The sequence below is a fragment of the Protopterus annectens genome, chromosome 16.part0 (assembly GCF_019279795.1).
Source record: "Protopterus annectens isolate FY-2018-M chromosome 16.part0, PAN1.0, whole genome shotgun sequence".
Classification (NCBI taxonomy): Eukaryota; Metazoa; Chordata; order Ceratodontiformes; family Protopteridae; genus Protopterus; species Protopterus annectens.
The window spans coordinates 298,613,103-298,626,534 of NC_056750.1; the positions used below are offsets into that span (position 1 = coordinate 298,613,103).

General features: G+C 40.4%; 1 protein-coding gene across 1 annotated transcript in view; it reads left to right on the forward strand.

Moving 5' to 3' along the window:
• The window catches only part of PTPA (protein phosphatase 2 phosphatase activator), a 1,433,001-nt gene that overhangs the window by 85,521 nt on the left and 1,334,048 nt on the right, over window positions 1–13,432 (forward strand). The window contains exon 2 of the mRNA XM_044058017.1: window positions 9,802–9,911. Coding sequence (XP_043913952.1) covers window positions 9,802–9,911 — 110 coding nt within the window. The remainder of the gene's footprint in view (window positions 1–9,801; window positions 9,912–13,432) is intronic.

Sequence of the window (13,432 nt, forward strand, 5' to 3'; positions counted from 1 at the left end):
TGTCCTGTTTGACCAGCCTTGAGGTATATTTATTTTTTATACAAATTGAGACACGTCCAGCTTTAGTCCCTGTCTGTGCAATAGCTGGTCTAAATGTGTGGAAGGCATTATAACCATGCACTCTTAGTGTGCTCTCTGTGGTGTTAAACCATGTTTCAGTGACAGCACATATGTTGGCATTCTGTAGGGTGAAGAGAAATTCTAGGGAGTGGAGTTTTTTTATTTAGACTGCTAGCATTAAGCAGTAACACCTTTTAGATTTTCTTGGTTTTGATTTGCAATGTTGGAAGTACTTTCAGTTTGGCATTGCCTAAAAAAAGGCACTGTGGGGGAGGACACTGTTTTTAGCTAATATTTGCAAGCCTAGAGTAGAGAAGTGCAAACCATCTCTGTCAAAACAGCGTGGTCTGTTGACTATTTCCTTCCATGCTGACAAATCTTGCACCCCATAGAATGACATCAGGAACTAAGCCAATTATTAAATTCAGTTATGTTTTGTTCATATTGTGACATTATCCTTGGAGAAGGTAAAATGTTGCTCAATGCTAGGCCTGGGACACACATTCCCAGAGCTCCATGATGTCTCTCTCCTTGTAGTCTAGGAAAGTATGTCTCAGTTAATTTACACCCACATGGACAATGATTCATACTGGTACTTATTGTCCAATGACCTGTGTGTATGGGTGCAATGTGGCAGATTCTGGCCACTGGACAATGATTCATACTGGTACTTATTGTCCAATGACCTGTGTGTATGGGTGCAATGTGGCAGATTCTGGCCACTGATAAGCAGCTAACCGTCACTTTTTCTTCCCTCAGTCTGGTGAGAGGGACATCAGTGTGTCTCACAATGGACTCTGCAATGGCTAGAATGTTGGATTCTGTGGTGGCTTGCATTATGGGCTTAGAAGTAGAGGCTCCATGACTTGTGGCTGTATGTGTTGATGTGGTGTTATTTTGAAAGAGTGCATTTGGGGTTGCTGGAGCTGTTATGCGTACTTCATCTAGGAGGAATTTGGGGTTTAGGAGGGTTACATTTAAGTGCCTCAGGATATGTCCATCTATGTGTTTGCCTTGAGTTGTATGTGATGGGTGCAGTGTGTCTACTTCTGACTCCTTTATTGACATTAGGAGTGCTTTTATGTGAGCTTTACCTCCAGTGACATTGAGTAAATACATCTCACACACATCATATCAGTTTGTTTTGAGAATTGGCTGGTTGTCAGTAAACATGAGGCGATTTCTGTATTGCCTCAGGATGCCTATTTCCAGCAACCTGGTAATGGAGGTATTGGGAAGGTTCATATCTATGGCAGCAGACCCTTTTTTATTAACTAGTTTATATTATCACTCCAACTGAATAATGTCAGGAGTATCCAGTTTGCAGTGGGACACTTTTGAAGTCCTGTGGTAGATTAACATAAGTCAAGAGTCAACATTAATTGATAGGATTAAAAAAAAAAAAAACAGTACTAGAAATCCAGCTGAATTTAATTTTACAAATATATAAAGGATAGAATAGGGAACTGCGGTGGTGGTGGTGCGTTAGCGTTGTCGCCTCACAGATAGACGTCCTGTTCGATTCTCAGCTAGAGCGCCTTCTGTGTGGAGACCTGCGTGAATGGGCGTACCTTCGTTGAAGGTTGTGTGTCGGGGCTGGCAACTCGGCACATAAAAATCTACTGCCAGTCATTAGCGGACCGGAGTTCCGCTGTGGCGACCCCTAACCGGAAAAAGCCGAAAGACACAACATAAAGGATAGAATAGGGAAAAAACCCTAAATGAAATGCATCCACAGATGGTAAACTGTAGGTTAGAAATAGAATTAGAAAAATTTAGACTTTTTCACAAAGCACTCTAAATTGACTGCATAAGTTGGCTAATAGAACTAAACTACTAGTAGAAGTAATATTGTGTATATATAAAATAAAACTAGAGTACTGATGTAACAGAACATATCTTTGAAATATAAAGAATCACAATAAATTATGTTAAAATCAGTAAACAGTGTAGCATCTTCCCTATCCTATTCAGATGTAAGTTTATACCATGGACATTTGCACACTAGGTAGAATACCAAATGTAGGCAAAATAATAATGGTTGTTGCTGGAGTTGTAAACAGACACTGAAAGTTGCTTTGGAATCCTATATTTTTTGCTCATCTCCCAATAGTAAAAGATTATTGTGGAGAAATACAAACTTTTTTCAAGCGTTGTCGACCGAGGTAAATGTATTCTATCAGAAAGTCTGATTTGTATAACATTCCAATTCCTGCATGTGTTAAAAGTACTATGCACCTGTATTATGGTATGCTTTTAGCAGTTACAAAAAATTCTGTATAACAAAGAAATGGATAGAAGATAATAAACCAAAGTTTTACAGACTTTAGCTGATTTAGAAATGTTTATCATAAACAAGTTGCAACATTAAATCAAAGAATATACATCAAGCTGTAAATGTAAAATTCTAACCAAAGTTGTCCTCTCTTTTGGATACATTTGACAGTGATGCCTTGCTAAACAGTTGCTATTGATAAATCATGGTACAAGGATAAAGAATTTACATTCTGTTCGTGATGCCAATGCTGATGCCAGCCTAAAGAAAACTGATTTAAAGATGATGTATATGTTTTTCTCAGTTCATTTCCTACTAGAAGCACAATTGGTCTGCAAAATGTGTGTGGCTATGACCTTTTTCTCTAGTAAATGGAAAAAGGAGATGAGAGGAAGAGAAATGCATGAATCTACTATTTGAAATATGAAATGTCACATCTTGAATCTTCTGTCTAATTACAGTCTACCTCAGGGTAGTAGCTGACTAAGAACTTTGTTTAATCAGGAAGTACTAGATATGTGGTTCAGCTTAAAATTTCTTAGGTTCATAGGTTCATACTAGGCTATCTGCCCTAGGGCATTTATAAGCCTAGCCAGAGTGTGTTTGGCTTTCGCCACCCATTTTAAATTAATTTTGCTATGCCTTTTTTTGAGGTTAGTATACTGTGCCTCTGTCTAACAGTGACACAGAAGTGATAGCCGAGGTAAACCTACGATCTCCCATCCACTCATCAAGATTCCTCTTGAAGAGAGTCCATGTGGGACTCTGCCTAACTTGGACTGGGATTTTATTCCAGAGTGAAGGGAGCCTCTGGGTTATGAATCTGTCCCTCCAGCATGTCCTATTTATTTCAGTGCTGAGGTTCAAGTCTCTCGAGCGCGTAGCTCGATAGGATTTGGATTTTCTGAGGTGCAGCATGTCCATTAATTCCGGGTTGGACATGCCTTTATACATCAGGCACAGATCGCCTCTGAGCAGGCGGTATGCCACTGAGTAGAGCTGGAGTTTCTTTAACCGGGCAGCATATGGCATCTGTTTGAGCCCTTTGATCCTCTTGGTGAGGTACTTTTGGGTTCTTTCCAGTTGCTGCAGGTGTCTGGTAAGGTACATCCCAAAAGGGGCATTGTACTCAATTATGGGCCTGATGAGGGATGAGTAAAGAGGCACGATGACCTCCCCTGATCTAGATGTGAATCCCTTCATGATTAGGTGGGCTATATAAAATGTTTTTCTAACCACTTTGGCCACGTGGTTGTCAAATGAGAGATTGCTATCAACTTGGGTCCCCAGGTCCCCAATGACTTCTTCTGTACTTAATGGATTACCACCTATGTGGTAATTTGTGGGCACTTTGTTTTGCCAAAGGGGATGACTATACACTTTTTGGCGTTTAGCTTGAGGCCATGGCTCTGGCACCAGTTGTCTGTTTCTATGAGGCCCTTTTGGAGGATGCTTGTGTCGGCTGGAGAGTTGATTATGGCGCCCAGTTTGCAGTCATCTGCGAACTTGGTCAGCCACAGTCCTTCCGTGTTGGCCTGTACTGCCGAGAAATATATACCGAACAAGAGAGGTCCCAGGACTGAGCCTTGTGGGACGCCACTTGTAACTGGTTTGGAGTCTGACATGGCTCCAGCAATTCTAACCATGTGGGTTCTGTCCTTGAGCCAGTTTGCAACCCATCTAGTGACATAGGGGTTTATATTTAAGCTGGTGAGCTTATCTATAATGCCCGAGTGGGGTATTGTATCGAAGGCTTTTGCGAGGTCCAGGTAGGCTGTGTGGACCACCTTCCCCTTGTCAATGGCCTTGGTGACTGTTTCAAAGAAATCGACCAGGTTTAAGAGGCAGGATCTGCCCTTAACAAAGCCAAACTGGGTAGGATCCAGTGTCTGTAGGTCCCCAATATTTTTATTTATGAGGTCCATGATGATCCTTTCCATAGCTTTGCAGACCAAGCTAGTCAGGCTTATGGGGCGATAGTTTCCAGGATCCGTTGAGGCACCACCTTTGTGGAGAGGGACCACTGTTGCTGTACGCCACTCTTGGGGTACATATCCTGTAGTAAGGCTAAGATTGAACAGTAGTTTTATGTTTGGGTTTAGCTCTTCTTGGAGTTCATGTAGGACATAGCCCGGGACACCATCTGGTCCCATTGATGCTGTGTTTTTGCTTTGGAGGGCGGCTCTTACCTGAGCATCTGAGATGTCAGGGGGGCAGCACTCTGTTGGGATAGATATTTGCCCTTTTGGTGGGGAGAGGGGGGGGGGAGTTTGCACTGAACCTGTCAGCTAGGATGTTGGCAATGTCTGTGGGCTCTGTGTATTTTTTGTCATTTTGGACTAATTCTGAGCATATCTGGGAATTCCCACCCAGGTTCCTAACATAACTAAAGAAAGCCTTGTGATTATCCTTGGTGTCCTGTGCAAATTTTCTCTCGAAGCTGGCCTTAGACGATTTTATGAGTGCCCATAGTTTTTTGCTAATACTGATCAGTGATGCCATCCCTTTTTGGGATTTTGCTCTATCATGTAGTAGCTTCCTCCTTCTATTGTATAGTTTGTTTATGGCTGGGGTCCACCAGACAGGACGTCTGCCTTTGGAGAACTGGGTCTTGGTTTTATTTGGGATTGCATGATCCATGCATTCCTGAAGGTGTTCATAGAATGCGTTTATAAAGGATTCTGCGGTCTGGGCCGTATTTTCCACAGGCCCGGGGGCTTTGAAGGATTTCGCCTCGGTTTTGAGGCATGTGAAATTTGCTTTAGAGAAGTTTTTCACTGTGGTTTTCTGGGCAGGGGGTGGGGTCGGGATGTGAATATCCAGTGAGATTAGTTTATGGTCTGATCTTACCTGTGAGGGATACACTTCTGGTCTGGAGCATAGTGTCCCCATGTTGGTGATGATCAGGTCCATTATGTTTTCCCCTCTTGTGGGAGTGGTAACAAGTTGTTCCATAGCATTTGAGTTTATAAATTCTAGGAACCTTTGGGCTAGGGTGTTGGAGCTAGAGTAATGCTCCCAGTCTATGTTTGGGTAGTTGAAGTCGCCCAATATAATGGTGTTTGGAGAGACCTTCATATTTTCCAGTATTCTCAGGAAGGCCAAGTGAGGTTCCTGTGTTTGGGAGGGTGGTCTGTAGCAGGCTATAAACTGGAAGGCAGTTTTACCCACAGTTAGTTGCACATGGATAGTCTCTGATGCTTCGTGCTGTGCCACCAACCTGGAGGTGTGGGTATCTTTGACAAATATTGATACTCCCCCTCCTTTTGTGGTTCGGTCCAAGTTTTGGGGCCGAAAAGCATGGTATGAGGTATAACCTGGTAGTGCTGGTGTGCTCTCGGGAGCCTTAAACCAGGTTTCTGTTACTGCACAGATATCTATGTTCTCCATGCTAAGGAGAGTTTCGAGTGCGTGCATCTTGAGGTTTAGACTTCTGGCGTTGAGTAGCATTACTCTTAGTTTCTTATCCCTTGTGATACCTATGGAGGTGGGTTTGTCTTTTGAGCCTTGCCTAAAAAAGGCACTATGGGCTTTTTCTTCTGATGTAAATTTTGTTTAAAGTTTTGGGTTTTCAACTTGAATTTTTATTTTCTGAAGAAGTTTCATAATCAATAAAACTGGGACGAAAGCACTAAATCTTAGTCTTTTTATTTCACATTATTTGGTTTTAACAAACTCGGTGCCTTTGCCACAGGTTTTTTGTGGATAGAAGTTTTTATTTCACCTGTTTGGTTGGCTTAATATCTTCAGATGGCCACTTACCTACAAATTTGCTCTCTGCAATTTCTCTGTTATTTATTAATTATTTGTTAATAAGGTAGGTGGTGTGGTCTGAAGATACGTTTTACCTGTGACCCAGAAGGGCATACAATAATAGATTCATGAAAGATAATTGTGGATGTTGAAAAAAGATGCTTCTAGGCAGTATTGTGCAGAGTGGAAGGACATTATCAATTTACAGTGTTAAGAGACATACTGTGTTTAATTTACAGTATCTAGCATTATAATTATAACGGATGTATATAGTTTCAATTGGCATAGCAGTATTTAGTTGTAGATTTAGCAGATAGTCTCAAAGAAGGATTGTCTTGGTGTAGTGGGTGGTAATGGATTAACCAGTGCCTTTAAAGCATTTGCAAGCCACTTTTTTTTGAGGTGATGATAAAATGCAATTTTGAAAGCATGTAGGGATTCTTCTGACTTAATTTTAGAAAGAAGCTTGTTCCATAATGTTGGATATATCCAGTTCAGGGTCACTTGTGCAACCATGTTGAAAGAAGGTCTACTTAGTGATGATGGGGACCGCCTTGGGTCATTTTTCCCTATTTTCAGTCTCCTGTAGACTGCTAAGGGGTGACCCCTGCCTAGCCAAAGCTTTTCAGACCCTGTACTGATGAACCTGCTCCATATCCATCAAAACAATACTATTAGGAGTTTAAACTTTTCCAGCAATATAAATAGGCCACACTGGAGAGACAAATGCATCTCGGAAAGGCTTCCACTGCTCTGGAGCAGGCTTCGTATCCATGAAAAGCAAAGTACTGCCCTAAACCATTTCAAACCATAGTCTGGACAAGTGGATGTGAAACTGCAAATGTATCCCCGGGATGATGCTTATGTTTTTGTTGGACAGAGGACATTGATGTGTTACAAAACTTTAACTTGGCTAGTTCCTATCTGTAAAAGGAAACAAGTAGCATTTGGGAGTCCTGTTTGGCTACTCTTAAAAAGGTAAATGCAAAATAGGTGCAGTGTCAATGAAAAATACTTGAAAATAGTAAAAATAAATGCCATGGATGGTCCACAAACTGTTTAAAAACAATTTAATAGTATATCTTAAAACACCGAGTGCTTTCCTATCCCAAAGGCGACTTCATCGGAATAGTAACAAACCAGCACGAAGGCATTGTATAGTATCGTAAAAACAATTTTCATTGGCTGTAGTTAATGAATCAGTTGAACCTGTTCTTTTCATATGTTTTCCTCTTAAAGAACCCAGGTATACGAGACAGTTAGTGCATAGAAAACTTCAGTCTTGTTACAAACAAGGCGCACACACAATTTGTGTATATGCATATGTACCAAACAACATTGTAATTGCAATTGATGGTTGACTAATCTGCAATGCGTTAGTTTTTGTACTTAACACAGGAGCAATAGACACATTGTCACTTAGACCAGGGGGGGCGGGGGGAGTATTGCACCAAGTGCAAGTTGCCACTTCATTTCCCTCACTTTTTAAAAAGTTTTTCCAATTCCCCACCTCTTGGGTCAAACCTAATTTTTTCCAGGATACCAAACCAAAACTTTTTAAATCCTTGACATACAATTGAATGTTTTGAATAGAGCACGGTTTTCATTTTTGCTGGTATTGTCTTCAAAGCTGGCCCTTCATCAACTGGTGCCCTAGGCAAAAGGGCTCCACAGCACCCCCCAGAATACCTGGTGCCCCCATCCTGGTCTACCTACACCATCCAGATTTACTGTTTTTTGTCATTTTTCCTCAGTTTGTTTTATTCAGTTTTTCCTGTATTCATTCAACACATTTTAAAGAAACTTTCTCAAAAAATAAACAAATAATTACTGGAAAAGTAGCCCTGCTGCAGCTGCCTAGTTGGCCTATCCCTATGGCTGTCTATGAATATCTTGTGTGTGTTCATATGCACATGTTTTTTAAGCACACTCTTGCCATCATAAAATGTGAAACATTCAGTGCAATAAGCAAGGTATACCACTCTTGAGGTGGTGCAGTCACCATCCTACAATGTTGTTCTGCTGTTCGTAGTATTACCTAATGTTAAGGTCTGGTTCCTAGTGATGCAAGTACACTGTTTACAACACCCACACCTCATTGTTCCTTTAATTGCCTTTGGAACTGTACCATATTTGTTCTCCATTTAATCTTTTGAAATTAGGTGCTGTTTTAGTAATAAAAGTGGGTTCATTCTCTACCAACTGAGATATTTCAGAGATTCATAAAAATGCACCATTTTTCTATGATGTGTTTGATCTCCCTGGAGAACTGGTTATGTTCTACTACCAAGGCCCTTTCATATTTATGTTCCATATTGTTGATCCAGTGAGTCCAGTGCCTACAAATGGTTTATATCTGTTCCCCCATTCATTGTACATTTCTAATAACAAGGTATCTAGAATATGACCAGGGTACTCCCTTGCTGAAAACATTTTCCTTAACTTTGCTAACTCAAGCCACACGTCATCCTTCAGGGAGATCTTACATGCTACCCTAATGACTTGTCCATTCACTAAGCTCTTTTTTTTTTTTTGCCAAATGGGATGGCTGCTGGTAGTATGTAGATAGGAGTTGCAAAAAGTTTATTTTCTAAAAATGTTGAGGTTGAAACCATTGGATGTGTGGGAAATGAGGGTGTCCAAATAACTTATCTTTTCTGTGTTCCAAGAGTATGTAAATTTCAAAAACTCCATAGCATTCAAGTATTCTACAAAGTTGTGGATTTCATGTACCTCACCTTCCCATAAAATTGATTTGTCAAAAAAATGTACACTGGTAACTAGAGGTCCCTGGCCATTCCATAATGATGACAGTACTATCTATACCAGGAAGAAAGCTGTTAAGGAATTGGAGAATTCTGTAAGACTTTCCTGAGAATCAAGTGTTCGTGTAAAATGCACTTACCATGGATAGGGGGTAATGTTAGACACTGGTTCACACATAGAGCAACTCTGACTCTGCTTTAAGTGTCATGTGCACAGTCTAATCTAGGAGTGGATGTTGAAATATCATACCCAGGACAGCAGTGCATATTCCCTTTATGTTGTTGAGACCAGGTTGCATTTTGTAAATTGCTGAGTTAGTCTTGTGTGCACTTTCTGTAATTTTATTCTGATTGGTACCAGTGGTATGAGATGAGTCATCCCTCTGGTGTCAGCTAAAACCTTTCTTCTCATTGATGGTATTGGTTCCATTGATCACAGCATTTCAGGTGGCAGTGGTAGGAGTCCCACATCTACCTGGTTGCTACATATATTTGAATGGCACTGGTGGGATTCAAATCCCATCTGTGTCGCAGGTCCTCACATATTTGGTGACAGTAATAGGATTCAGACCCCCTCTATACATGTGGTTGTCACCTTATGTGGGTGACACTTGTGGAATTCAAACTCTTTCTGTGCCATTGTTCCTCATGTTATTTAAAACATATAAAATGAGAACATTTTGTAACTATTGTAAATGGTTACTAGGGAAAGTAAGCTAGGATCTGTATTTTACAAAATTAAGTTGAGAAATGATGGAGTGAATTTTGTCTTTACTTTGTATTGTAAACATGTCTGCTTTAATATATGATAGAACTTTCATTGAAATCTACAAACTGTAGTATGTTTGTTTTTCTCAACTAATTATCCACACAAATGTTTCTGCATAGGTAAGGACTTTCATTTTGTCAAAAATGCATGCTTAACAGTGGTCTTATTTTGTCTTTTAGGATCTTCTCCTGAAGAAGATGTGCCACTCTCTTTCCCCAAATATGACTTTATTATTCCAAAGAAAGAAATCCACATTGTTACAGACATGGGGAAATGGAAACGCTCCCAGGTATAATTGCAGTGGTGAATAGTATGCGTTAAGTGTTGGGAGGGATCACTGGTATACATTCAAATTTGAGTTACTGCTGTGTTCATTTACAGGTGTGTTCAAATAAGGATAAATAAAAAAACTGAAACCTGTGTATTGTAGTTGCCATGGTAATTTGGCTATAAAAAATTAATCAAAGCATAGCTGGATATAGTTTGTGGTTAGTCCAGGTGAAGCATTTACAGGGTTAGAGTAACTGATGATTATTTATTAAATGTTTGGATTGAAAATGTGTCCAGAACTTCAGCGTATCCTGTTTTGGTTTTAAGCAGTTATATAGCCAGAATTTGAAACGCATCTGATTTTATTGTATGTTGTAATTTTGTTACATTAGTATGATCAGTTCTGCCTGAAGTAGTGCAAAAGCTTTCAGAATACATGGTCGTTTTGAACATTTTGCTCTGAAACTATCCTATGACACACAGCCCCATGTTATCGTATAATGCTCTACTGTAAAATGCTGGAGTCAGTTTAGTATGTCACCTGTGTATAAAGTTAAGTGCCCGATACTTGTGTGGGGATACCTGCACAATCCTTTGTGATATCTAAACCAGTTAGCAACTTGGTTAATGAACTGGCCATTAGTGACTCCACGGTCTGTAAAACTGGCATTCACCTCCTCATTTCTTTGTAGGGAGTAAGTGACTGTCCTTTACTTACCAAGGCAAAACTATGGGACATAACTAGATGGTTAAATTAATATTTTAGATGGATGATGTAGACAACAATTAGTGGAACTGTACACTTGCATGCAAAAAGATTTGGTGGGCCTGTATAGTGCACACGCACGTGTATACACACAAACATACACCTTAGTGAGATTTTGCCTTCTTTTTGCACCTGAGTTTAGAGTCAAAATCTTGACCTTGAGTTTGTAGCAAAACGTGTGGCGTTATACGAGTAGGGAATTTTATACTTGTTGACTTGTCATAAGATGTATGACCAGCCTTCTTGCTTTGCAGTTGACTGATTTGTACCTGTTGCTCTGGATATTGCAGGTATGCTATGGGAAGCTTTCTGTCCCCTGCAAGTGTCATTTTTTGTTATGCCAATGAAATTTTATTTTGAAATGAATGCAAAACCAGCATCTACTCTAACAGATGTAAAGATAGTCTTGCTTTTAGGAAAGAAGCTTAGACAAAACAGAAGGCAGTCTTTAGACTTCCATTGTATTTAAAATGCCGATAATCTGCACCATAAAGGACACTTGCTTAGATTGCTTTTATATTTTTGTATACATATATATATATATATGAGAGAGAGAGAGACAGAGAAAAAAAAAAGAGTTCACTTTTCATTCTTGTGATCAAAATTGTTCCAAGTGAGTGGGGCTATGTCAATTTATGTGATGAAAATTTAAAAGCTAAGCTAATGGGGAGGGAGAACTCCCAGAAATAGAGCTTCTGCAGTAATTCCAATCTGCTGAATATTTTTAGTTATGGGCTATCTGTAAAGTAGAAAGTGATGCTTTTCTTTTGAGAGATTTATACATTGAATATATAATTACTGTACTAGTATTAATTGCTTTTTTTTTTAATTATTAATTAGGAAAACTTGAAACAAATCATTTAGTCCAACCTTGCAGTACAGTACCCCCCCAAACTCACATACACACACAATAGCATTGGGTTATTGCTACCTCCACCCAGTTGCTCCTCCTTGATGGTCAAAAATGAAGCCCATTCATTCCCTGAACAAGGCAGGAGCCCTCCAATCCATTTGTTCCTTGATTAGTATAGGGCCCTGTAGCTCATTTGTTTTCCTATTGTCTGAGAGTTAGGTGGCTGGAACTAGTTGTCCCTGGTGGTGTGGAGTTCCCCTATTCTCTTCGCTCTCTTCTTGTCGACCTCTTTAGGCATCTGTAACTACTGCTCTGAGTGAATATATGCATGAGACCACACATGCCAACCCTCCACCATTGCGTCACATTGTTGAGTGTAGTAGCAATCAATATGCCTACATAGATTGCTGTTATGCTCCACCATTGCGTCACATTGTCGAGTGTAGTAGCAATCCATATGCCTGCATAGCCATCGCCATACAGTTTCACTGCTATGTACCATAACAGGAATGAAGGTATTATATCTTCAAAAATCTTCCAACTCTGTAAACAAATCCTTCCTAAATGAAGTATAAAAGCATCTTACTGAATTGGTCATTTCAATCCGATCATATTGTGAAACTAACCTAATATCAAAAGTTTAAGGCACCAACAAATTGTAACAAAAAAAACTAAAAGGAAAATCGTGATTGTAGTAGACTTTCAGCAAAGGTTGCAGTATTTCAACCTCAGTTTATTGCAAATACTCTAGCTGATAAACTGCACCATTTTTATAAAATATAATGTTATAGGGTGAGAGACTGGTGATTGGAACCTATTTCAGTGGGCATGTTGGTGAAGGGAACAGAGGGGATGAGGAAGTGATGGGTAGGTATGGTGTCAAGCAAAGGAATGCAGAAGGTCAGATGGTAGTGGATTTTGTGAAAAGGATGGACATGGCTGTGGTGAATATGTATTTTAACAAGAGGGAGGAGCATAGGGTGACATACAAGAGTGGAGGAAGATGTACACAGGTGGATTATATCTTATGTAGAAGGGCCAGTCTGAGGGAGATTGGAGACTGTAAAGTGGTGGCAGGAGAAAGTGTAGTTGGGCAGCATAGGATGGTGGTTTGAAGGATAACATTGGTGATCAAGAAGAGGAGGATGAGTGTGAGGGCAGCACCAAGGATCAAATGGTGGAAATTGAAAAAGGGTAATTGTGAGGTGGAGTTCAGGGAAGAGTTAAGACGGGCACTGGGTAGCAGTGAAGATTTACCGAACAGCTGGGTAACTACAGCAGCGCTAGTAAGAGAGATGGCTACAAAGGTGCTTGGCGTGACATCTGGAAAGAGGAAGGAGGACAAGGAGACCTGGTGGTGGAATGAAGTACAGGAGAGTATACAGAGAAAGAGGTTGGCGAAGAAGTGGGATTGTCAGAGATATGAAGAAGGTAGACTAGTATAAGGAGATGAGGTGCATGGTGAAGAGAAAGGTGGCAAAGGCTAAGGATAAGGCGTATGAAGAGTTGTATGAAAGGTTGGACACTAAGGAGGGAGAAAAGGACCTGTACCGATTTGGCTAGACAGAGGGACTGAGCTAGTAAAGATGTGCAGCAGGTAAGGGTGATAAAGGATAATGAGGGAAATGTACTCGCAAACGAGGAGAGTGTGTTGAGCAGATGGAAAGAGTACTTTGAGGGGCTGATGAATGAAGAGAAAGAAGGTTGGATGATGCGCGGATAGTGAATCATGAAGTGCAGTGGATTAGCAAGGAGGAAGTAAGGCTAGCTATGAAGAGGATGAAGAATGGAAAGGCTGATGTCCTTCAAGAATGCAACTGCAGTCATAACATATGGGTTGTCCTGCCTCAGGCAGCCCTCGGTCAGCTGGATTCCAAAGTCTGGGTCCGACGTCGGCTGATGTCGCATTTCTCTCCGACGT